We start from the raw sequence: 26,232 nt of genomic DNA on the forward strand, positions 1-26,232 counted from the left end.
ATGATCCACTGACAAGCTTGACATTGCTCATGCGCCACAGTTGGATTCAATTGGGAGTTTTATATAGGGGGTTTCTTCCATGAAGAAAATGAACAGCAAATTCAATATGCATGGCTCTATCCTGCTCAAGAGCTGCACCACTCCTCTCTAAAGGACTGATGCGAGCTGATTTCCTGCTCCCACAAGGCCAGATGGGATGCACTGAGAAAGGATTGTGATATCCATCCTTTGCACAGTGCACGAGGGCCTGTAACATCATGTATCATGTCAAATACAGGCCCAGACTTGACGCACCCAAGCCAAATGTGAACCGCACTTTTATGAAGCATCTTATCTTTACGTCCCGAGCGCAAGCTTCCTTTAACATCCCATTACAAGCATTTGCATAAAAAAAAAATCCTTTCGCTTCCACTGCGTTTTAGTGATCGCCGAGCGTCATTACTCTTGTTGACATAGGACGGTGCTGGAGGATGCATTTACAAATGAAACCTGTCCTAGATAACGGTGCGTGTCAGCAAATATATGGAGATAGGAGCAACTGTATGCGTGGCATGTATGATGTCGACATAAGAAATATATATATTTATATATATATACATATAGGATTCATGCACAGTGTTGCATTTTGTCCAATAGCCACACCGACATCCAGCAAAACAGGAAAATATCAATGCGCCATCATTCCAAATAATTCAGCTGCTCTTTATCTTACCTCGACGTTTTCCCACACGCAGTAGGACAATACAGCCATCAATATAGGTAATGCGGTATGTCCCATTTTCTCGCCTTCTTTTGTCTCTCTTATTTGTAACGAAGTTGCTACTGTAAAATTACTGACTCCAACATAAGCTGTCTGGTTTCATCGGCTGGAGTGATGGACGGTGCGTTCGTCGGCGCCTTCCTGCGATATCTCCTGCGTCGGGCTCAGGCTGGAATTTTATGTGGATGAAGCCTGACAGAACCAAGCCCTGTTTCTGCGGGTATTCATCACAGACTTTTCTCACGGCGCCCACCCTCCCTCTCCACCGCCTCCTCCTCCCCCTCCGCCTGCGCCTGGCTGTGGCTTGGTGAAGAGAGACATCTGGTGGAGGAGGAGTGTCGATGCAACCTGCGGTGTCATCTTGGGCCTGCAGCAGCTCCACCTCTCTCTCACCAATAAAAACTCTTCAACAGCTGGAGGATTTGCAATCATGTCACATAATCTGGATGTCATAGCTCACATGAGACGGTTGGATTATCTGCACAGTGGCACATGGCAAGTCCCCCAATTTTTCAATTTTCTGCAATTGACTTCCAGGCAAAAGCAAAAACTACAGACAAAAATGACATCTAGGACATCACATGATATCAAATTTAAGAAAAAATACACACATCTTGTGTCCATGTTCTGTTATTATTCTCCAAGATTCAAACAGTTCCCTAAAAGAAATCTCAGAAGGTCAGATCCCCCTTTAGTTCAGTGACTCACAACTCAATCGTCAGCTGGACATAAACAAATTGTTTCTCCTGTAAGCAAATGCAGTAGTGTAGTCAATACAACACACTGCAGGGTCAGGACACACAATTACACTATGTTTTAATTAAAAACAAACCACAAGTCAGTGAACAAAGATACAAAACGGTCCACTATTAAATGTCAAGCATACAATCCATAATGTTGACTATAATGCATTATATTGCTTTGCATTTTTTGTATTTGGTATGCAGTGTACTGGCTGGGCTGATCCATTTTACATGTATTTGCAACGCAAAGCTTAAAAAAAAAAAGGAAAAAAAAGATAATGGTCCCTGACAAATAATTCACCACGCTTGCCAGCAACATCATCAAATGGTCAGCAGGGGGAACACGTAGTATGAAAATAAGAACAAACAATCGCACTCACCTCTGTGTCGCTGGCTGCAGGATGTCACCAAACGGACAAGCAGCAGGTGCGCGAGTAAAACGTTAACCCCGTACCTACCTGTAAATCTTTAACGTGCAAGTAAAGGAATGTGCACAATAGTTTGTTGTGGTCTTGGTCTTACATTGTAGCACAGTGTGCTGTAGAGGCTGTTTACCCCGGGGTGGGGGCTTGACTCTTCACTGCAGCCGCGGGCAGGTATTTTGGGGGCGTGGTCTGAGCCAGGTGTGTAAGGAAGAGCCATCGACGACGCAGGAAGAGATAGGCTACTATAAGGAGTCACCGATTGCAACTAGGCGGCCTATACTATACCGGTTTTTAACAGTACATATTAATAATTCAGCACCACAAACGAGGAATTGGGATTTGGACCCTGTTGTGACTCTTAACGGGGGCGTTTCTGGAAGATGTATTCCGCCAGATATGAATACGACGTAAGTTTCTGCCGCATTTTAACCTGCGGATTTCTTGAAGCTTCTGTGTAATGTGTTTGTTGTTGTTGTTGTAGTTTCTTTTTTGGGGTGTGACAGTCACTGCAAGTTGTTCTTTTCTACCACAAGACACTGTAGTTTACCATGTATCCAGAGCATGTTGGATCTGCAGCTGAGCTACTTGTTTTCTGCTGTAAGTGTGTGTGTGTGTGTGTGTGTGTGTGTGTGTGTGTGTGTGTGTGTGTGTGTGTGTGTGTGTGTGTGTGTGTGTGTGTGTGTGTGTGTGTGTGTGTGTGTGTGTGTGTGTGTGTACAGGGATTGGCCTTCGGGAATGGCTGACATTTCAAACACTTGCCTCGTCTTACACCTTTATATTTTGACAGTTTAGGCCTGTATTTGTGTGCTTCTTGGATCGTCTCTGATATATGGATGCAGTTGTTCCCTCCATTACAGATGTTTGAATGAATGATTAATCTCAGGTCACCTGACTAGAGCTATAAAAAAAGGAGCCCTGTTGTTTCCATGTTGGCCAGTGTGCTGTCACCCAGAGATAGACTTGAAAGTTGGAACTTCTGAATTTGATGTCAGTCACCTCGGGAAAAGGGGAAGATTGTTTATTTACATCTTCTTTGCCTTCAGAAAGAAAAAAAGATATTGTGATGAATAATAGATTATCATTAAATTAAATATTAAAGGATTGTTTGAAATGTGGTAATTAAATTATACATTCTGCAGAATGTGCCTCTTCTCTTTTACATATCCTTTTTATTATGCTACACAAAACAAAGCTATTGGCTTCGATGACACATTCACACTCATGCTTATCTTTAAATTACTGTTTGGTTTAAGCTAAGCTTCCTCATATTGAGATATTTCACACAGAAGTACGAGGTCTAATGGTATAATCTACCATTCAACATTGTGTCATATTTGACCTGGTTAGATATTAAGACGTTGATCTCTACTGTTCCATGCAGAAAGAGGCCTACAAAGCATCAGTGAGGCACACTGTGTCAGTTTTAATAGTTGGATTTACACTGGTAGATATTTTTTTGTATTTGCCAAGTGTATGAAAGACATGTGTTGCTGATCAAAGCTGGTTAAATGTGGTTAAATAACTAACTGTTTAGCAGGCTGAGTCACCTTCAACCGGCTCATAGAACCACTCCTGTGAATCAGCTGCTTAGGATCCACAGACTGTCTTGTTTCTATTGTGTACCGCTCATCCAGGCGTGGTGAAGCAGCAGGTAGCATTCAGATCTTGGATGCTTTAATTCCCACTTAAAGTTTTTTTTTTTTTTTTTTTGGCAAAACATGTTCAGTGGTTGGGATATAAAAGCTTATGTCGTCTTACCATTGGGTGAGATTCTCCTGGAACATGTGTCATTAATCTTTGGTCCAACATAAATTTAGTCAAACACCAGCAGTAGCCTACTGGTTTGTGGATGTAAAGTCATGACAGAAGACCAAAGGTGAACTTCTCTTTCTAAAATAATTCATTAATGGTTACAAGGCTTCGGTCAGCTCTGCTCAAATTCACCAGCTCGCTACAACCTTTATCTGACAACTTCGAGAAAATGATTTGAACCCCCGTGGAAACACCCTGTGGTATATCAGACTGTGTGACATGGACTTAAAAGAATCAGTAGCATATTGTCAGAATACCCACGAGAGCCATCTGATGTGACATGTTTGACTCATAGAAACTGTCAAGCAAGTCCTTGCTTGACCTTGCTTCTGATGAGACATAGCACAATAAGCAACTAACAAAAGAAGTGCTGCTTTTTTCTTTTTTTATTTATCTTTCCCCAAAATAATGTAGGTTATTCTTAGAAAGAATTGTGCCAGATTTCACAAAGAAATGATCAACTGCATATGTTTTTCCAATTTACATGAACTAACTAACTAAACCATCATCAAACCACTTCCACAATGCTGTTAATTGTGGTATGATTAAAAGTTAAACACTGAAGCAGCCACACCTCACCTCTGCCCATTGTCCTTCTGAAATAACATACCGGTATATTTGTTTTACATGAAGTAAACGGTATGAGTGAAACTGTTGGTAAGTTAACATTTCTCTCTCTGTTAATATTTGATTACGCTCAGTCAATGAGGCCAGTCTCAGATACCGGATCAAATGGGAACACTATGATTAATGTAGTCGGTCTGTTCTCTGTTTGTGTGGTGACTCAGCAGGGAATCAGTGAATAATTCTTCAGGCAAGGCCATGCTGCTTTTTCTCTTCACTTTTCAGCCCACATTTCAAGGGTAGTCATGTTGAAACCGAGCAACAGAAATGAAATGAACTCAGCTCTGATATCACATTTTTTATTATTGATTGCACTAAATGTGTATGTTCAAAAACACTGACTAAAACTTGTTCCAAGTGTTGTCTGCCCTTTAGCTTTAGCCAGAGACAGAGTTTTCAAGCCTTCTTTGAGTGCAGGATTTGCTGTATAAAATTATATATCAGTATGCACAATAGGAGGGGGGTGTAAAGGGAGCAACATAATCGTTCTTCCTTTGTCTTCCTCAGTTCTTCCAACCTTTCTGCCTCGCTCCACACTGAGCAGCGAGGTGTTAGTATACAGTATGCCATGAGGCTGTCTTCCTCACACAGAGCTAAATGGCTGATGCTGCAGTATAAGAGGCTAACTGCGCTTGGGGCTACTGTCTGGTGAGAGATGTGTGTATAGGTGTTTGTTTGCTCAAAGTAAATATGAGGCCGCTAAGGCTTAAATTGCATTGATTGGCTGTCGTATTTGATTGGACCTTTTGGTTGCAGTCTCCAGGCTGGTGTGTTTTGATAGATCAGGGCCGGTGCAGTGCAGAGGATGCACACGAGAGCTTTATAAAGGGCAGCTCCACCAGTTTTACCCATCAAAGTCTGTTCATAGGTCTGAAGGAGCACTGGCACACTTGTGAAAAAGTTGTTTAAAGCCTTTTGTGGATTCTAGATGTATGTGATAAAACGCCTCCAGTGAATAGCTTGATTTGTTTTGGGGGATGAAAGCTTGTGAATTAAAATGAAATCTAGGAATGTGGAGTTAGAGAGATGTGTTTACCAGACCTCTGTAACCCACTCTCCATCTCTGCTGGAGGCTAAGAGCTTGAGGCTACATTAGCAAGTGCTAACAAAACATGGCCATTTTTCTGACTGAACCAAAAGTGGTTGAATTGTATTGTTGTTAATGTTGGCTGTTCACCGCAGCAGTTGGGTTAGGGCTAACTTTTGGCACATGACAGAGGCGAGGTGTGGTTGCGTTGGAGAAATTAGAAAAGAGAATATTAAAATATGTCGTAGGAGGTGCGCGGGAAATCTACAGATTTGCCACGTCACCAGAGACAGATCGATTGGGGAGACGATGATACAGATCTGGAAAAAGATTGCACGTTCTCTGTGTGACTTGAGCTGAGAGACACTGAGTCATAGTTTCACACTGTGCAGAAGGTTTCTTTTGACTGTAGTCATCTACTGTCATCTGTACAACAGCATGAATAGTAGGCTACATCAGCTATTTGTTTAATTTAATGACCAAAGCACAGAAAACACAAGCTGATTTCTTTTAATCAGTTAAATTTTGTTTCCTTTCAGTCTGCACTTTCGTCTTTATTGTTTTCCTTTTCTTATATTCCTCTACTCAAGTGGATCAACTTAGAACGGATAGCAAACAAGCCACTGAGTGTCTGTTGTTTAGTTTTTTGCAGTTCTGTGCTCTGTGGCGTTACATATTGATGTTGTCTCTTTTTTAAAGTACATTTTTGGGGGCTTTTTCGCCTTTTAATGGAAAGCACAGTTGAGAGAGAGAGAGAGAGAGACTGGAAATGGGGAGGCATAATACATCCACGGGGGAATGGCATGCAGGAAAGGGCCGTTCGTTGCAGGATTCGAACCAGGGCTGCGTGTGTGAGGACTGTAGCCTCAACACATGGGGCGGCTGCTCTACCAATTGAGCTGAACAGAAACAGCCCCTGATGTTTGACTCTTTATGTATGCGTGTGTGCGTGTGTGTTCCGAAGTGCCCTTTTATTGTGTCTGTCCCAAGGCACAACTGTGAGATAATCATGCTTTATGATTTGTAATCAGGGTCTTGATGAGCCACACCTGTTCACTAACACAGATTTAAACACATTTGTGACCAAATTAAAATGAAATACAGCCAACTGTGTGTGTATAGAAACAATCTACACCAGTATTTTCGTTCACTGTACTTCAGTATGTTAATTCAGTTAATGTAAAATCAGGACTGTAATCGTCTTGTATTTATTTTCAATCCAGCAGGGTTACCGGCCATGTGTATTGAAGTACCAGTGATCCTTAAACCTGAAATAAGAACAATACTTACATAGTGAAAATAGGACTAGCTATTAGATTTCCTGTGCTGTTTATATTGTATTGTTTGTAGTATGTCCATTAGTGAAATGCAGTCATCAGATACATTAGGTTAAACTCCATATATAGTCCAATAAACATAAACAATAAAGTTATTATGTTCCAGTACCTTATGTAGCCTACTGTTTGTTACAGTACGTTCCAGCTCTGCATTGTACTCTGAAATGTAAATTAGTGTGAGGAGTTGGTGTAAATGACGACTAGTGCTGAAATTGCGTAACGGCAACTCAGCTTGAGAGTGAGCTGTCTAATTTTGTTACCACACCTTGCAGCAGTCAAGGCTCGCTCTCCACTTGTCGGACTAGCTAGCCCACTCCCTAACCACTTTCTTGAACAATTGTTCATTTGAGCGATTTTTTAAGTTCTCTAAACTTATTCTCTCTTGAAATCAGTCATACAACTCAGACCGTCAGTCTTGTCTTTGTTTAGTTTTTTCACTTTGAATCAGCAGGTGGTGGCTTCAAAATATTCAACACGCAGACAGACACTTGTTCCCCTTTAAGAATAGCTTAGCACAATGAGCTGCCGTTTAAAAAGAAAAAAGAAAAAGCGTTGCACATAGTTAAAAACTGGGATAATGTTTCTTTCTAGGAGTGAAGAATGTGATATGATAAAGAGCATGTAATGGTTTTATTAGACTGTGATCATGGTGACTGATAGAGAGAAACCCTGGAGCACTTGCTGACCCCTTCTCTAATGATTCCCCTCATTCTGGCCCATGATTGCTGTTAGAGATTCCAATTAGAAAGCATGTGTGGAAGCCCGGGCTGGGTAAGAATAGGCCTTAATTGCCATGAGTTATCATCTAGACTCATGTAATTGAGCCCCCATCTTAAGGGGCAGCACATCTGACAAATTGATTTAATACCAAAGTGATTCTCCATCCCTAATGGCACTCGGGCTTCTTCGCTCATGGGCTACGGGCACTGAATTCATTGTGTGTTGATTACTGAGCGTTGTGAAACCTCTCTCACAGTCCGCCCACTTGAGAGAGCTCAACAACAGACACATTTACAGTATCGACAGAACAAGCACACGGCCCAAAGCACAGGAGCCCATATCCTCTGCTTGGTTATCCCTTAGTTATGAGGCAATTCCTGAATGCACTACACTATGTGTAAATGGAGGTGAGTGTGGGAGCTCTGACACATTAACCAAACTGGTTTGACCAGTTTGGCAAACCTCTTCAAGCTGCCTGTCCAAACCTGCCACTCTTAGATTGCTGTGTAGTGTAGTGACATTTCACGTCATGAAATGTCATAGTTCAGCAATGTATGCATCATTTTAATACTAAGAAAAACAGCTTTTTCCATTTGACCTGTCCTGTGTGTACAAATGTTCCCAACCCACTGTCATTGATCATACTGAGTCAATTTCTTTGTTTGTGCCTTAATGACAACATATCAAAGATGTTACCCTGTGGATATGAATGCAGCAGCGTTGCATTCATCATTTCAACATGTTGTTTCTTATATGCTAGAAATAGAAATTTCCATCTGCAGTATGCCAGTATTATCAGAATTTCATGTAAATGCCTGTGTGTTAACAGATAAAACTGTGGCATGTTGGTAACAATAGTCTGGATACATCCTGTATAACCAAAACAAATCTTGTGGAAGTTTCCAACAGAAGACCCTTCATTATTTATCTACATAGATTGAGGATCAATTGCATTTGTTGAGTCAAAAACTCTTATTGAACCCATTCCTCATAGGACAATTTGGAAATCTGCTTTAAAGTTCAGGTTAAAAGATAAGAACAACGTTTGCTACTGTGTTTAATATCCACCTCTTAAGATTCAACGCACACTGCAGGGTTACACCTTCATATCTGCAGCTCACAGAGTAATCACAGTAAATGCTGTTTGCATCCAGAAAATGGCAGTAACTTTAACTTGCTGTTTGTTTAGTTGATTCTCTTTTGCTCCTTTTCTGTACCAGGACCATAATGGCCGCCATGAGCAGATCGACTTCTTGACCAACAAACAGAGGACGGCATCGAAGCCTAAGACCGGCATGATCATCGGGATTCTCGTAGCAGTTCTAATCCTTGCAGCTGTTGCAGCGATCCTTATTTGGCTGTTTGTCTGTGAGTATTATAGAAACTTATATGAGACGTGAAGCACAACACTACAGTATGTTTGTATATATTTGCATGAATTTAAAAAAAAGAAAACCATGGGATGTTGGGCACTTACTGAACATTTCTAAGCATAAACATCAGAAACTGTTAATGTGTATCATTTTCTATTTGCTGTGAAGGCACAGGTCTTTGAAATTAAAGTTTTTAAGAGTGGCTTGTTTGGACTTTGTAATTTCCCATTAGTGTTATCCTTTTTTCACAGCCCCGACTTTCTCCTTTAATAATGCAAAGGAGACAGATGTCACACAGTCCACGGCACAGCTTCTCTGTCATTTACACATGCAGGGTCTGATAAAAAGGCCTCTGAAGTCTCGATAAACAGCCTCTTGATTCAACTGGGGGATTTAATTGCTCTTAGAGCCAAACTGTCGTCTTGATATGAGATGGTGCAGTGTAGCTTTAAAATAGTGCTTCAGGGCCTGTTTAAAAGCCCAGCTCTACTTTTCCATCAGAGGCAGCTATCTTATATAGCATTTTGTTGAGCAGACACTTAACTCTCATCTGCTTCTCTACTCCAAGTCAAAGACGCTGATTCAGAGGCCACCTTCAGTAAACGCAAGGGTTCGTCACAGCAGGTCTTCAGTGGGCACATGCAGCTGGCTGGTGCGCAGTATGACCAGAAACTGGAGGATACGAACAGCAAAGAATTCAAGGATTTGGCGCGCAAGCTGGAGACAAATGTAAGTAAACAGAAAATGACTTTCCTATTTTTGTTTTCTATCTTTTTAATCATCCGTGTTGTTGTATTGTTAACTACTGTGTTACACTCGGTTCTCCTCTCTCAGCCGTGGATGCTGTTTGGTGTCGTGGAAATGCTTTTTTAAATCTGCCCCCTCGCAGCACACAGAAACTGCAGGGCACATTTTGTGTGGGTGGAATAAAACACTGTACATTCCCTTAGTAATTCCCTAAACAGCATCTCCTATTATTGGAGGCAGTGGAGATGTTTGTAGTACCACTTAGGAACATGTTGATAACGGGGAAAAAAAGTTAAAAAAGAAAAAAAAAAAAGGCTTAAACCCCATCAAGCACACATTTTCTCAGTGGAAAGCTACAGAAGTGAGGGATGTTGGGTGAGAAGAGTGGAAGTGGTGAATTTGAATTTTAGATGACTAGGGGAGAGCTTTGTGGTGTACCGGGTTTGCTCTTGCATATGGCAAAAAGGGACTTTTTTTTTAGACTTAGGGTGGTGTTAACATGGCAGGAGCAACTTGTGAGGCATGCCTTCAGGTAAACAATGCTGGGCATGCATGTCTAACCAGTTATCCTACAGCTTCACTCTGCCGCTCTAGCCCCACCTGTCTGTGGAGCGACTATTGCATTTAATCTCCTCTGTCTCCCCTGAGCGGGCTTGATAAAATGACAATGGGTTCATATTTGATGCTGCACACTTAAACTTAAGAAAGTGGTCCTGATGTTTTATTTTATGATAATTGACCACGGTGTCCTGTGAACAGTCCCCTTCCTCTCCATATCTGTCTTCTTTTATCCCAGCAAAATGAAACCTGTTCCTCTATCTGCAGCTGCTTCTCTCAGATCCTCTTTGACTTTCTCTCACCATTCTGTGCAGCTGCAGTTTTTTTTTTCTACCCTACAAATAGCACTTGCTCTTGAACTGTCTGCGTCCTTGTCTGATACACTTCGTAGCTCAGTGCAGCTGAAGGCAAGACAGTTAATTGAGGATCCCATTGTTGTGTGCTTTGCATGGAAGGCATTTTTTTCATGTTAACATGGTAATTTGTACTTTTGTCTTAAGGCAGACAAGCAGAAATCTTGTACATGCCCTGTTCACTAAAAAATACATCTTTCTCTACCCAGCTGGAGGAAAACTACAAGAAAGATCCACTGCTCGGCAAATACTACGCTAAATCTGTGGTCACTGCATTCAGGTACCATTGAGATCTTGATCTCCTCCAATTTTTTTTTTTATATTAGTTTTTTTTTTTTACTACAGCTGAAAAGTCTTCTGTAAAACTTTTGAAAACTTCGCTGTAACAAAAAGAAACTTCTGAATAAATCTTGCATGAAGGGAAAGCTTTGTTGCACTGACCTGTAAGGGTTGAGAGTTTCAAGGCTTTTCCATATTTCAGCACATCCAAAATTAAGGTTAGATGTGGTCTGTTAACTTGTGACCACACTCGGTTGTGTGCGGCATTGCACTTTAGTGAATTATGTAGTGCTGCGCTAACAGTGGCACTAAATTATGATGGTTGTAACCCTGTGTAGCCGCGCTGCAATGTGCAGGGTGTGGACGGAGCACACAGCTGCTTCCAGATTTGGCTTTTGTGATTTAAAAAAAAATTTTCTACCCATGTTCCACTGATCTTTCGTCTTAAATGTTTAACCTTGATACTGAAAGGTTCGTCTATGCTCTTTTCCCCGCCTGCACCAGTGAGGGTGTGAAAGCCTACTACTGGTCCCAGTTCGATATTCCACACCAAGATGAGGATATTTTGCCAGAGTTCTCAGAGGAGCGCGTGCTGGAGGTGCTGGAGAAAGGCATCAAGGAGCAGCGCAGTGTTGCAGACCCCAGTGATGTAAAGATCAGTGAAATCACTGCCTCATGTAGGTACCCAGCAGGGGCGGGAGGGGGAGAAGGAATGGGGAGAGTTGGGTTCACACCGAGGGGCGGATAGATGGGGGCAACTCTATGTTTACCACAGCTGGCTCCAGAATATGACATTTAACAATCAGTAAAGATGAAACGCAGTGAATACAGATCTGAATAAGGTCATTGTCATCTCCTATCAGCATTGGTATTCTGTTTGCTTTCTATTTGTATTATAGGAGCCGACTCTGAGTTGTGCTGATAAGATGATAATAGATAAGCCAGAGCTCTCTGCTTTTGCTTCATCTGAGATTGCACATTTTATGCTGTTTGGATCCTCTAATGATATTAGCTGGCCTCTGGCCTGGCTTGAGACGGCCATTTTTCTTCCCTCTGTCTTCTCAGCATTCACATTGCATTTGTCCACATCCTGGCCACCAGCCAAGCGCAGGCCCTGTGACTCAGTGGTTTTTGGTCCTCTTTAAAATGATTTCTGTGGGTATGATTTGATGTTGCTGTCCCAGATAGTTAGACAGAGATGTATGGGTTGCTGCTGTAGGGCAAGGTGAGATGGAGCAGAAAGAGCTACACACCGCTGCCGCTGCCGCTGCCGCCGCCGCCGCCGCCACCGGTTCCCTTAACCGCAGGGAAATGGAACAGAAAATGTGCAACCCAAATATTTTAGGTTCATGCATCAAATTCTATCAGCTTCCCTAACTTTGGTGACCCATTCTTACCTTCCCTCCTGTTTCTCTGCCGCTCTCTCCCACACCTCTCTCTCTCTCTCTCTCTCTCTCTCTCTGTCTACAGTCACAGATCCTCGCATGGCCAGGAACCCCGGAGCCCGTGAGTACAACGCGTCCCATTTCAATCACTCGCAGCTGTAATTTTCCAGCTGGCTAGATGCTCACCCTCCTGCCAGTCCGTGACGAATGACCGGCCCGGCCCGTACTGTACATGTGCTGCTCCAGTCAGAGATTGAGAACCTTGTATCAGGCCAGGGCCAGTCAGTCACTGAGCCTGACACTTTCCTTTGACACTGTCTGGTGATTTATAACCTCAGGATGATTAGACTATATTACATTACATTACCATAGTAGCTGCACTATCCTGACATTAATCTGTCTTTACATACATCTGTAGCGTGAAGGATGGAAGAACTACAGTACCATAAATTGTTCAAATGTCAGGAAAAGAGCACCAAGATGATCAGATTACAGTTTACCAGCTTTACACTACTGTTGTCTTTTTCCAATTGTGAATGCTGGATGATATGCCCACGGTTTTTATCAGCAGAAGAGTGCTTCTTTCGCCTGGAGGCTGGAGAAACGGCAAAGAAATTCACATCTCCGGGGTACCCCGTGGGCTACCCTGCCAGGTCTCGGTGTCAGTGGCAAATCCGAGCCTCCAAGAACAAGGTCATATCTGTCAAGTTCCCGTTCTTTCACGTTGAGGATGACTGCTCCGACGACTTCGTCTCCATCTATGACTCTTTGAGTCCAGATGACTCGCAGGCCATTACAGAGTAAGTCATCTGGCTGCAGATGTCCAGGGGGTTTGGGGAATGTGTTGTCATATTGGTGGTCTTTAAAGGTTAAATCTTTGATGAATAGAGGATTTTTCACCTTCTTACTATTAAATAGCAGTATGTGGTGCTGAATTGCTTTCACTAATGTCTCCCCCCAAGAGGAATTTTATTTAAAAGCAAAGCAATAAATTGACTCATTTGTGCTACTACAGAACTTCAAATTGTGACACAAATCACATTCTCATTTCGCCTTAAACCTTGGTAGCAGGGTTTGTTTGATGGGGCTCAACCAACATTTGTCTCATTTATTTAGCCTTGAAGATCAGAGAGAGGGGGAATATAGCTCTACGTGATTCCCAGAGGACAACCACTAGGAATCACTTTGTATTTGACTGAAATGTTGCAGAGGGATTTAGGAGTAAAAGCTGTTTTGATGTGGGTGAAAAACATGTTCCACTTCATTCCTTTCACTGCATTTGTGATTACTACTTTTTTTTTTTTTTTTTTTTTACTTCAGCGCTGAAGCCTTCATAGTGGCATGTCCCGTTTTTATTGTTAACTTTTGAGACCTCAGTTAGATTGAGTTGGCTCAAAAAGACCTCTCCTTTCAAATCTGTGATGGGTGCAAACCTGAATACTGCTACACCACTGTGTGTAATTGCACTATGTCTGTGGGGGGGGGGGTGGTAAAATTCTCAAACGAACAGGCTCCTGAATGCAACAGCAGTTGTAGCTGCAGGCAATTTTAAACTTGGGAACCATTGCCAAACAAATATGCGTTACCAAGTGATGCATAAAATTTTTATAATGCTATTGAGTGATCAGCTTTATCCAAGGTGACATGGGGTTTATGAGAGCCATAATATAATACTCTATAATGACATTATTGTACCGGAGGTAGATGTATTACTGTTCTTGCAGCGTCATTCACACCTCCATGGCTCTGCCGCCAGCAGTGCTGAAACTTTTTGCTAATGTACCTAATGTTTGACTTTGAAACTCCACCTGAGCAATTTCTATCTAGTGCTGGCACATCGCACCTTATTTATCTCTTTCGCTGCCTATCTATTGATTTTTTCCCCCCAAATTATTCTTTCTAGTACCTTAAACTTGTTTGCTACACTGATGTTTTAGTGCTTCTGACTAAAGAGAATTACAGCCGCATTTGAATTCCCCCGAATGTGGCACATCCTGAAGCACTGTAAAACTCTGCTCACTAAATGCATCAGACGTTTGTGTTTACTACAATATTTTTTCTAATATATTTTTTTCTGCTCCTGTAATCATATCTGACTTGTGCACTATCTGGCTACTGACTACTCATGCTCGTCTCGCAGGAAGTGTGGTCAGAGACCTCCCTCCAACCCCCTGGAGGTGGTGTCATCCGGTAACATCATGCTGATTAACTTGATCACTGACACTGATGTCCAGAGGCCGGGCTTCGATGCAGAGTACAAAGCCATCGCTGCGTCTGATGGTAATGAAGGAGACGTTCGCAGCACCTGCCATTATTCATTTTACCACTGCATCCTGCCATATTTGCAGCAGTCCAGCTCAGATTAATGTGAAATATAATACGACATGTTCCTTCCAGTGAAATCCTGTGGTGGTGCCCTCTCTGCAAGCGAAGGAACCTTCACCTCCCCGCTCCACCCCGGCTTCTATCCTCCTGCCACAGACTGCAAGTGGACCATCAAGGTTTGCATCGCTGCTCATCTCCCCCCTGGTCCCCCTCCTCTCCCTGAACCCCCCTCCCCCCCTCCCCCCCAACCCACACCCCACACCACCCCCACCCATCCACCTCCTTCTCTACCATCCTTAGCCTGCCATGAGAGGAATGCTGAGGCAGCACTACAGAAGCCAAGCTGTTCAGTACCTCTTCTATCTTCATCTGTCAGACGGCGGTTGCTGCCGCAGCTCGGGCTGAGCTGCAGTGCTCTGTGTGTTGGTTTTGTTTGCTGGTGTGCATGTTGTTCTGTGTGTGTGTGTGTGTGTGTGTGTGTGTGCACATGTGCTTGTATACGCCCACTGCCCGTTTAGGTGCACTGCTTGTATGCTTGCATTTACATGGGACATAGATGCATGTGTTTGTGTGTAGGCGGAGGAGTGACATGCATGGCGAATAGGGTTCTCATGAACCAATCACCACCTCCTCTGTGCTGTAGGTCCCTGCTGGGAAAAAGGTGCGAGTGAAGTTCACCGTGTTCCGCATGAAAGAGCCCGGGGTGGACGTCCGTGTGTGTCACAAAGACTATGTGGAGGTCATGGGCAGCAAGTAAGACATACATTGTGTAAATGAGATATGTGGTTGTGTTTTACTGTGTGTGCACAACTGGGAAAATCCCAGTTTTTATTTTTGAAGTTTTGGCATCAAATTGTTTAAATGTTGAAAGGCAGTCTGACTCAAACATGAGTCAAGTAGCCGTGCAGGTTTTAACTAAACCCTCAGGTTGATGCCTGAAGCTGCCGTTCCATTACAGTTTACAGACTGATTTCTTGGTTCAACCTTTATCATAATCGATTTGCACGTTTGCACACAAAGAGTTTTCTGCTTCAATTAACTAACAATCGCTCTCAGTTTTACCTCGAAATATATATACAGTATATATATATATATATATATTTTTTTTTTTTTCTACTAGTTTAAGTGGCGATGATGACAGTGTTCTTAATAAAAATCAAAGCTGTAATAAACCTAATTTTATGCCTCAGGTATTGTGGAGAAATGTCGTCTTTGGCTTTAACCAGTACATCCAACGTCCTGGATGTGAGCTTCCACTCTGATGAGTCCTACACTGACAAAGGCTTCAGTGCCGAGTTCACCGCCTATGATCCCAAAAACCGTGAGTTAAAAGTCTTGTCTGGCACCCGCACTGACACAACACTTGGCGGGATGGGTAAAATGTTGCGGCATGACAGTGACACTCATAGCCTGCTATTATAGAACAAGACAGGGGGAATAACTGTGCAGTCTGATAGACTGGGAGACGGTGGCTGACTGACAGCCAAATAGAGCTGTTTTAGTGATAGAGGCTCAGAAACTGCTGCAGTGAAACTCAAGAGCTAGACTAATCACCAGAGAGCTTGTTTATTGGGTCCATTTTATTTGCCACTGTCAGTCATGAGCACTGCGCTTTCAATACCCTCCGCTCTTTATGCTGTCTCCCAGTTTGACTGAAATGGATTTATAATTGCTCTGATCAACAGGGACAAGCATCGGCCACATGACAGATGTTGTGAGCATACACTGTCACTCCCTCTCGCTCAATTTGTCATCATCCTCTTTCTCTCCTCTTTTCTCTGTGTTTTGGCGAGCAGCTTGTCCCGGCGAGTTCGTCTGCAACTCTGGCATCTGCATCAACGATAATCTGAAGTGCGATGGCTGGAACGACTGTGGTGACATGAGTGATGAAATGAAGTGCAGTAAGTTTCCCCTTGACCCAACCACACTCTCTCTTCTTTCTTCCCTCTCCCACTTGGTTCTTATTCTCTTGTCTATGTCCACTTCTCAGCTCCTTTAAGGGGTAGTTGGACATATTTGAAAATTATTTACTTGCCAGAAGCTGGATTGATGGGCCAATACCAATCACATCTACCTGTTAACTACCAGTTATCCCAGTGTAGCATAAACAGTGGTTATCCTGGCTGATAAATTGTGTGGGTTTATGTAGGTGTTATGTGCAACACTATTTCTCTAGCCATTATCTTTCTCCAATTATATAGCCTATATTCAGAATAGACTTGAACTTTCCTGTCAAATCATTCATGCATCCACCCATCTGCTGCATTTAAACACATCGCTTAGCCTACACACTGTTACTGTTGCCCTCAGGTTGTGGAAAGGACCAGTTTGCTTGTGGGAATGGCTTGTGCAAACCGATGATGTGGGTTTGCGATCGCGTCAATGACTGCGGAGACGGGAGCGATGAGAAACAGTGCAGTAAGTATCCTCCGTCTCTTTTAAATGCTCTGTGGGGAATACAAACCCTCTCTAATAATGCTAGGCTAATTGTGCTAACATTAAAGGAACATCACTGCTAATGCTCTGGTCACTGACTCCTGGGCTGTGTGCAGTCATTATTCTATCAGTAATGGAGTTTGTTTGAAGCCTTGCCCAATTTGCTCAGCATCTGTCCAGACTCTTAATCATGTGTAATACACGCAAGAAGAACTGAGACAGATGCTAATGTCCACTGTGGCTGCACCGCTAATGTCCCTCAGAAGCTTATTGCCTTGAGTTTTCATCTTTATTTTACCATAATATCCTCATCACTGTGTGTTGTTGCTTCTAGATTGCGAGGACAATGAGTGGCGCTGTGGGGACGGGGTTTGCATGCCCCAGGATGTCGTGTGCGACCGTAAGAAGGACTGCGCGGACGGAAGCGATGAGGCCTCTTGTAAAACCTGTAAGTAGCAGCGCTCATTGTCTTCCCAGCCAAAAAATGTGAAATCCCCAGCAAAGTCATTTCTAAACATGTTACATCAACCATTTTAGTCATCACCACAGCTCAGTAGAGTCTCAACTTTTACAAAGACGCTGTTCTGGATACTCAAATATTCTCGATTCAGAGTATTCTTTTCTCTCCTTCGCTCATTCTTTTATTTCCTCCTACTCTCTACTCCAGTCTTTTTCAGTTTCCCTTTCACTCGGTCGCACACACACAAACGCACAGAGGGCACCCTTGCATTTCCTTTTGATTTGCGCTTCTGTGAATAAGGAGGGATATTAGACCTCAACCCCAATCAATACGCCCAATCAATGCAATCAGCTCCTCAATCACTATGCATTGTGCATTCAAGCCTCACTTTGAAGCCTCGCTGATTGCATAGGAATTTACTGGTTAAACTTAGAAATGCGCCAACACTTTGACTGAAATACGCTATGTGTTTTGATTCTGGGACCTGTCTCCACCCCGCCGCAGCTCCGGGTATCTGCTCTGACTACAGCTTCAAGTGCAAGAACAAAGAATGTGTCAACAAGGTGAACGCCGATTGCGACCGCGTCAACGACTGCACTGATAACTCAGACGAGGACGGCTGCAGTAAGAAATGTTTTAATTTTCTTTGCCTCTCACATTGCACGGCCTTTTAAAATGTTTAAAACAGCTGAAAGTGGATCTAATCTCTTCAGTGTCATTCAAACTAGATTATAGAGGGGTTTGGTTGAGCTGCACGTTGGGCTGTCTGTTCGAAAAGAGCCCCAGGCCTTGACTGCTTTATTTATTTCATTCTTCTTTGAAAGCAGCTCTTGTCATCTCTGAAGTTTTTTTTGTTTTTTCCTCCATTTCAGCCTCGGGGTATTTTTTATTTTATTTTGATCAGCTAATATGCCAGTATGCCTTATTAAGATTCCAAAGAGTCAAAGTAGCATTCACATCCAAGACCAATGTCATGGCAGCGCCAAGTCAGCTTAATCTCCTCTTCTGTTTTTTTTTTTTTTTTATATAATTTATTTTATTTCCCTGTGATCGTTCATGCCGGTCTCACCTAACATTTCGCACTCGCCATCCATCGCCCCACCTTTCTCATTGTATTCTCTGTTAAATGTCAGGTTGTGGCACCAGGCCTTACAAGCTGAACCGCATCGTGGGAGGGCAGAATGCGGAGCTGGGGGAGTGGCCCTGGCAGGTCAGCCTTCACTTCAAGACCTACGGGCATGTTTGTGGCGCCTCCATCATCTCCGACAGGTGGCTCGTCTCAGCCTCCCACTGTTTTATCACCACAGACCCAGCGTAAGTCCCACCCTAGACATCCACATCTCTCATACACATGTACAGACCAGGACTGTATAAAGATTACTCAAACATTTTAGGACTATTAGCTGTTATTATTTTCTTTATTTTTCATTATTCATCACATTATTTAACTCTTTTTTTCCCCTAGATCTTATTATTTACTATTCTCATATGCATTCTTCTGGAAAGAAATGTGCTCAACAGAGGACTTTTTATATCCAATGTGGAAAGTCTGAAAATTAGCCCCTGATGATAGAGTTAATTCAGAAAACCTTGGGGGGCTGAATTTACAACTCATCCATGAAAACATGCAGCTGTATTCAGCAGAGTGTCCTGTGGGTGGAGCACTAACCATACAGTTCAACCTGAGCCACTGCTGTTGTTGCCTGAGTCGGGGAATGTGCTCTTTTTCACACATCCACAGCTGGTGTTGATATTTGTTGTTCACAAGGCCATAATTTAATTTGTGAGCATTTTCCAGATTACAAAGCTTCTCTTTACCGTGGTATATCATCATAAGTGCTGTGTGGCTGTGCATATTTTTTGTACATGGTCTGCAACAATATTGTGGGAATTGAAGGGAATGCAATGAAATTGTTGAAAGCAATGGCATTGTTGTGGCAAATCCTGCCTCTGTGAAGCTTCTGATGTTCAGTTTTTGTTGAAAGGTTCTGGTCATTTTTGTGTTTGTTTTGTGTTTCTGACTCACACAGTCTTAGCATTGATTAAAAGCCTACCAGCAGAAAATGTTGCGGGGCTGTTGTGTTGGGCTGTATTACAGTAGACTGGACATACTGTATGTTGATGATATTACATTCACCCATGCTCTCTCATGCATGTTAAGATATGTAACCTCTGCTCCATGATGATGTACATCCAACTCCAACAGGAACCGTGTTGCATCCAACTGGCAGACCTACAGCGGCATGCAGGACCAGTACAAGTTTGATGGTGTGGAGCGCCGCTCATTGAAGAGGATCATCTCCCACCCAGATTACAACCCTATGACCTTTGACTATGACATTGCACTGCTAGAGCTCAGCGAGCCGCTGGAGTTCACTAACACCATCCAACCCATCTGCCTACCCGCTACCTCCCACGTCTTCCCTGCGGGCATGGCCTGCTGGATCACAGGCTGGGGCGCTCTCCGAGAAGGAGGTACTGTGCATCATTTGGTGACTCTAGTTAGAACAAATGTAGCAAGTTTTTGTTTATGACTGTAACTGGTTCATAATACTCCTTTGAATATTTACACTGCTGCTAGTCCTCAATTATGGTTGACCCACTCTACAATTGTGTTTTTTTCCTTTTAGTGTATCCAACTCGCATCAAAATTAAGACATCCCACTCCTCCCCCATCCTTTTCACAATGAGCTATTCATCTCTGTCCTTCATCTTCTTTCCCTGTCTGCTTTTTTTCCCCCTCCCTTTATCTCTTTCTCATTTCATCCTGTCTTCTTTTCCTTTAATGTCCCTCCCATTTCTTTATCTCTCCCGTCATGACATACTTCTTTTCTGCTCAGCACTCCCTCCCTTTTTACTCATCTTTTTCTAATCTGCTCTATTCCATTAAGCCTTCGTCCATATCCATACATCAAGACAGACGTCCGCTCGGGAAGCCTCTTAAAGCTTCGTTAGCTAACGCTTATTCAGCCTATTAACACGTTTGATGTTGGTGATGAACACGGAGGTCACGTGGCAGAGCGCTGACCCCTTTGTCTCGCTCTCGCAGGTCAGAAGGCGCGGGTGCTGCAGAAGGCGATGGTGAAAATCATCAACGACACGGTGTGTAACACAGTCACAGAGGGCCAAGTCACCTCCAGGATGCTCTGCAGTGGGTTTTTGGCCGGAGGAGTTGACGCATGCCAGGTGAGATCACGCAACATGTGCTCCAGAATAGAATGGCAAAGGGCTGACATAGATACGTTTTCACACCTGCATAATTATTAAACTTTCACATCCCAAACCCAATCGAATAACCCATCTCCCCTGGCTGTGTTTACCAGGGAGACTCTGGAGGACCCCTGGTGTGTTTCGAGGAGAGTGGGAAGTGGTTCCAGGCCGGAGTTGTGAGCTGGGGCGAGGGCTGTGCTCGTCGGAACAAGCCCGGCGTCTACTCGCGCGTCACCAAGCTGAGAGAATGGATCAGGAAGGAGGCAGGGATTTGACGATGGTGTGAAGAACGGGGAGGGATGCAGAGCGGGGGAACAACAGCAGTGCTAAAAATAATGGAGAAGGAACATTTGCATCTGATTCAGTTTCTTCAAGATGTATCCATTTAGCAACAGACTGAGGATACTGTTGCACGGACGACGCTACTCACATCCAGGGACTTAAGCACTTTATTAAGTTGCCAACCCCCTTTTAACCACACACACACACACACACACACACCGATAGACCCTGAGAACAAATAATAAAATATGTATATCCTGGGAATCATTTTCCCAGTATTGATAAAATTTTACAATGTGAGGCTGATGCCCAATACAGGCATTTTACAGTTTTTAAAGTGTGTTTCTTTAAACTCCCTAAACATGAAATTGTGTTTTTAGGACTTTGTATTTTGTTTTTCTAAACCGGTGAGGTGCCTTCATCCTCTTGGGCTGCAGTGTATTTTGCACTTTGCCAGTGGGCTCATGCTGTAGATAGCTATAAATCTGGGGTTTTATTAATCCAATATCCTAAAGGACCATAACACTTGTTTTAGTCTTTTCACTACAAAACACTCATACATCACAAGCTGACCATTTCCCACAGCATAGAATAGGGTTTTTTTTGACAGATCTTTATCTACCTATCTGCCAGGCAGCCATTAGTCTCAGTTGTTATCAGTAAAGTATAAATATCAACTTTCAGACACAGTTTGTATTTCCATGTGATGATAAGAGTTTGACGGAAAACAAAAACAAAAGACCAAAATGAAAAAAATAAAAAATAAAAACACACAACATCAGGCTGAAATCCACTGAGTACCATATTTGTATCATACTAAAACAAATGAAAACCAGGAGCTGCCTGGAAGGTAGAAAATGCATTAATCAATGTAAAAGCCCATGATTTGCTTTGGATAATGGCCGGCAGTAATGTTACAGATCTGTAGTCGATGGCAGGTAAAAACGGCAGCATTTGTCCGTGAGGCATTCTGATCTGAGACCAGAGGGATGCTCAAGTTGTTTTAAGTTGTTGATCTGACTGGGGATTCCTAGATCAGTATTTTTATTACACTTTTACAGATGGCTTTTGCCAAGGTCTCTAGTTAAGCTCAGGATGATTGAAGTCTTCAGCCACATTCACCTGAGAGCCAAATCAAACCAATGGGACTGTGACTAGTCCTTGAGCATTTCTTTGGTCTCAACCAACTACATCAACATTTAAATGTAAAGATTTGACCTGATGTTTTATTTTAGCCTCTTTGCCTTCATCTATGATTTATCTTGGAAATATTACAACCTGGATAAGCAAACCAAAGAATTTATTTATTGAAAGGGAAATTGGGGATTTGGATCAGTGGACCTTTTATTAATTCCACAGAGCATTAACTATGCAATTAAAATGTGTGTATTTAAAGAATAGGGAGCACCTACAACTTTTTTTGAAGCTGTTTTAATTAGTGCTGCATACTGTGGCTGCGATGGACACACTTTTATTCTTTCTTTATTGGTGTTTTTGTACAAAAAAGTTGTGATAATAAAAATCTTTTTATCAGATTCCTCTGTACCTAATTGCATTACCTGTATGATTTGTCTGATGTGAGCCTGGGCTTGTGTTGTGCTGTGCCTGATAAATGTTTGTCTTGTGAGACATCGTCTCCTCTCGCAGTAGAGCTGTTACAAGCGTGTACCTCTCCTCCCCATCGTGCGCAGCGTGTCTACCTGGGGAACAGAGGTGACAAGACGAAGTCGTATTGTCAGATAATACCTACCTTTGTTACAGCTCTATCCTATTACCCTACAAGATGGGCACGACGGCTTCAGGAGGTGGATACATATACAGTGGGGGTTCTGCAATCTCATCTGTCTTCATTAAAAGCAGCGCACCACTGGGGGAATACGAAAATCAACACAGACAGTGCCGCTAATTTATGTATTCATCATTGTTGCTACATGGGAAGCTTTGTTTGTCACCGCTCCCCCATGCCCAATGAAGCTACTCACCAGGCTGATTAACTCTCAGGATTCACACCGACCAGTTGTTTATCGGAAATGGTTTTATTTAAATATAAATATGTGTACAAAGGTACAAGCAACGATAGCTCATTTTTAGCAAATAAAATTCTTAATACATTATTAAAAGAATGAACAAACAAATGGCAATTAGTCGTGTTCCAAAAAAAAAGCATAGTAACTGCATTCAGTGATTGATGAACAACTTAAGAGAGGAAAATCTGTGGACCCAAATAAAATCAACCAAGATAGATACATATGTATATAAAGATACTTTACAATAGAGCAGCTTACACGCTGTACATTAAGGCTTATATAAAATATAAAAATAAAGACAAGCGATGATGTTTGCCTCTTCACTTTAAGTGACAATTGTTCTCATCAGGCTGCCTGGTAACAGCTTCTTAGACAAATGGCAGTACAGGCATTCATACTGAAACATCCAGGAAGAGGGATGCAACTGGGCCAGGTGCAGAAACCAATGTCTCAAACATGAAATGGACATGAATATAAACGCTGAAGAGTTTCACTAGACACATCATTTGCATGCAACAGAGAGAAAGTATGGGCTCAGCCATTTGTACAGATACGTAGTGTTTCAGGGTAGTACTGTTTCTTGTAAACATGTTGAGACAATTTGATTGAGTTGTAAAACTTTTTGAGTGTATGGTCCGCATTAGGACTGCCTTACACATCTTAACCCCACCCACCTGAGCCTGCCGAAGATGCTGCATTCATTTTCAAGTTTATTTCAAGTTCTAGATTGCCACCAATTTTCCAAACCACCACTTTTTTTGATTGTTCTGGTAAAAGCCGACTCTTCATTTTACAATCGGAAAACACATCAGAAAACAGTAGCAGGGAGAGGACTGCAGCGTACAGCCTCAGCCCCCGTTCTCCCCTAAACATCTTGTCACCATCTTTGGGTTTTCATGGCCTTACCTTGTCCATCTTGGTACAACACATAGTTAACATACAGTCCCTCACTAGAATGAGGGATAAAATACACATTCTCCTTCTTATATCCACTGCTAAGTCCAACATGTTAGGATTATTATCAGAAGAAGCTCCAGGAATACAGCTCAGGCCAGAAGTATTCCCTCGATGATTAAACTCTTCATACAGTACAGTGCCTGTAGCACTTGTTGGTCAGTACTGCTAGCCTTGTGCAGAATAGTTTATGACTGTCTCTGTGGATAGCTCAGTCTTTTGTTGATGATAGAGACACAAATGTGCTTAGAATTCCTTTCGCATGCCAACAAAACATCAAATGACAGACAAAAATAGGTTGTTCATATCTGTATTTTTTCCTCAAATATGACTTAGCTTGTATTATCTTCTTTCAAAGTGTTTTGGAGGTCGAGTTGGACATTTAGTGTTGACCCAAAGTAAACTCTGGAATGCAAGTCAAACAGCTACCCCAGTTTTTTTTGTTGTTTTGTTTTGTTTTGTTTTTTTTGTTTTTTTTTGGCCACCCAAATTCAGGAGATGAGTTTGATTTCATTTTTCTAGTTGGCCCTTGCACTGACAGAATATCTCCACAGGTTTGGGTGGTCATCGTGTACAGATAACCTTGTGAGGTATCACACTGTAATCATGAGTTTGAACTTGAACATCACAATCTGCTGAATTCTCCAGCTCACAGTTACAAAGCAGTATTGTAGATCCTGCCATCTGTCACAACAGGTCGGTTATCCCATAACCTAAATCACATGGCTCCCTCCAAATACTGTCCAAACACGTCCTTGAAGGACCGTCCAAGTAAAGAAAGTCTCTGTTCATGTTAGTCCAGCCACACGTGTATGTGGAGGTGACGATAGTTAACTACTCGCTGCTCCTGTACTCTTCTTTCTTCTTCTGTTTCTTGTTGTTGTTGTGTTTTGTTTTTTTTCTCCGTCCAATCACACATGAGTCTGCATACGCTGTGAGGGGCGGCCATAGTCAGACTGCTGGGAGGACACTTGTGAGGAGGCGTAAGAGAAGCGAGACGAGCTGGACACCTTGCTGGCCTGGTCCGATTGGTCGTACGCGTCCACCTTCTCGTAAGAAGCGGGCTTCACGTAGCTGGTGAAGGCGCGACCGTAGGTAGCAGGTAGGTAAGCGGAGCCACTGTAGAGGGGGTCAGTGGGGTAAATGCTGGCTGGCTGGGCAGGCTGTTGCTGGGCAGCCTGTTGTTGTTCATACGAGGTTCTGCCCGCCGCCGTGGTGGTCGCGTACCGGTGGGAGAAGTCATAGACGCGAGGCTGCGTGCCGTGCTGACCATAGACGGGGCTGGGGGACGGCAGCTGAGACGGAGTGTAGACTGGCCGAGCGTTGGGCACATACTCTGAGAATCCACTGCTGCGGATGTGGCGGTCTTCATGGCCACGGACGTTGTAGTAGCCGTTGGTGGGGTCCTGTACAAGGCACAGAAAAAAAACAAAACAATTCATGAACTTTACAGTCATGTATTATAGATGAAAAATAATGCACACCCACTATCTCGAGAGCATTTCTTCAAATAAGTGTTTTAAGTCTTACCTTGATGTCCGATCTTTCATCCTCCTCCTCCTCCAGAAGGTCGCTGTGTTCTGTGCGCGACGTCCCAGGAGACTCGCTGCTGTTCGGAGCCTGAGGGAAGACCAAGCATTTCTGAAGACTTACTAGGATGAACAAGACCTCACTTGAATAAGAACAAAATGACGTCTGAGCATTAAGTTACAGTGTTAATGTGAATTTTTTCCCCCCCAACTGCAACAGAGACATCAGGCATAAAGAGACAGCGATTGTAGAAATTTACCATGGGCTCTTTGACATCCTCCTCGTCATCGTTGCCACGTGTAGCGTTGTGATCACTGTGAACGATCTGAACTCTGATGTCACTCTTGGAAAGACGAGTGCACCTTTTACCTATGGGGATTGAAAAGTTACCGGGTGAGAAATCTACAAGGAAGGTTTGAAAACGAAAACTATTGAATGTTTTGTTAAAATAAAAGACTTGAAATCTGTTGAAAGGGAAGAATTGGATGAGGACCCTCTTGCCCATACTGACCGTTGAGCTCACCTTTGCCTGTGTGCCTGCAGCAGAGGGAGACCAGAGTGATGACGCAGATGAGCAGGACACAGCCTCCACCTACTGCTCCACCGACAATTATCAACATGGGCAAGGCTTCTGAAAAGAGGACAGAAATAGAAGAAAAATGTAGAGTGGCGGGGAGGAGGAGGAGGAGGAGGAGGAGGAGGAGGAGGGAGAGATAGTTGTCAGAAGAAGGGGAGGAGATGAAAAGAGAGATAGCAAAACGCAAGTGTCAGTGTCAGGGACGTGCAGATCAGAGCCAGCCAGAGAAAGAAATAGATCCATTCATTTGTCTTGCTAATCCCAGAAACATCAGCGCCTATATAAATT

General features: G+C 43.0%; 3 protein-coding genes across 9 annotated transcripts in view; 1 reads left to right on the forward strand and 2 right to left on the reverse strand.

Moving 5' to 3' along the window:
* The window catches only part of aplp1 (amyloid beta (A4) precursor-like protein 1), a 32,288-nt gene extending 31,020 nt beyond the window's left edge, over nt 1-1,268 (reverse strand). For both annotated transcript variants that reach the window (XM_085801809.1, XM_085801808.1), the window contains exon 1: nt 713-1,268. In XM_085801809.1, coding sequence (XP_085657935.1) covers nt 713-778 — 66 coding nt within the window. In that variant the 5' untranslated portion in view covers nt 779-1,268. The remainder of the gene's footprint in view (nt 1-712) is intronic.
* A 576-nt stretch (nt 1,269-1,844) lies between these two features.
* On the forward strand, nt 1,845-21,979 carry st14 (ST14 transmembrane serine protease matriptase). 2 transcript variants are annotated; one of them, XM_085801800.1, is made up of 19 exons: nt 1,845-2,335; nt 8,669-8,816; nt 9,390-9,550; nt 10,689-10,759; nt 11,263-11,435; nt 12,229-12,264; nt 12,715-12,943; nt 14,284-14,423; nt 14,541-14,644; nt 15,112-15,221; nt 15,659-15,789; nt 16,265-16,369; nt 16,779-16,886; nt 17,239-17,352; nt 17,869-17,988; nt 18,498-18,678; nt 19,571-19,839; nt 20,414-20,550; nt 20,688-21,979. In XM_085801800.1, the coding sequence occupies exons 1-19, from the start codon at nt 2,309-2,311 to the stop codon at nt 20,847-20,849; spliced, it is 2,526 nt and encodes an 841-aa protein (XP_085657926.1). In that variant the 5' UTR covers nt 1,845-2,308; the 3' UTR covers nt 20,850-21,979. The 2 variants fall into 2 exon arrangements, with proteins under 2 accessions (XP_085657926.1, XP_085657925.1); XM_085801799.1 differs by having other exon boundaries at nt 1,852-2,335; nt 12,712-12,943.
* An 894-nt stretch (nt 21,980-22,873) lies between these two features.
* Nucleotides 22,874-26,232, reverse strand: part of kirrel2 (kirre like nephrin family adhesion molecule 2) — a 34,535-nt gene continuing 31,176 nt past the window's right edge. For 2 of the 5 annotated variants that reach the window (XM_085801801.1, XM_085801803.1), the window contains exons 12-15: nt 25,879-25,998; nt 25,627-25,736; nt 25,368-25,478; nt 22,874-25,243 (exon numbers count right to left, since the gene is read on the reverse strand). In XM_085801801.1, coding sequence (XP_085657927.1) covers nt 24,749-25,243; nt 25,368-25,478; nt 25,627-25,736; nt 25,879-25,998 — 836 coding nt within the window. In that variant the 3' untranslated portion in view covers nt 22,874-24,748. The remainder of the gene's footprint in view (nt 25,244-25,367; nt 25,479-25,626; nt 25,737-25,878; nt 25,999-26,232) is intronic. The other 3 variants (XM_085801806.1, XM_085801805.1, XM_085801804.1) reach the window with 3 other exon arrangements.

Source organism: Trachurus japonicus, chromosome 16 (genome assembly GCF_045865225.1).
Source record: "Trachurus japonicus isolate A0001 chromosome 16, Traja_1.0".
NCBI lineage: Eukaryota > Metazoa > Chordata > Actinopteri > Carangiformes > Carangidae > Trachurus > Trachurus japonicus.

Excerpts from the sequence above, each read along its gene's own strand:
- st14 (XM_085801799.1), top strand. The coding sequence starts at position 2,309 with ATGTATTCCGCCAGATATGAATACGAC. Across the intron at positions 17,353-17,868 it reads TGAGGCCTCTTGTAAAACCT|CTCCGGGTATCTGCTCTGAC; the intron begins GTAAGTAGCAGC and ends ACCCCGCCGCAG. Across the intron at positions 18,679-19,570 it reads TTTATCACCACAGACCCAGC|GAACCGTGTTGCATCCAACT; the intron begins GTAAGTCCCACC and ends CAACTCCAACAG.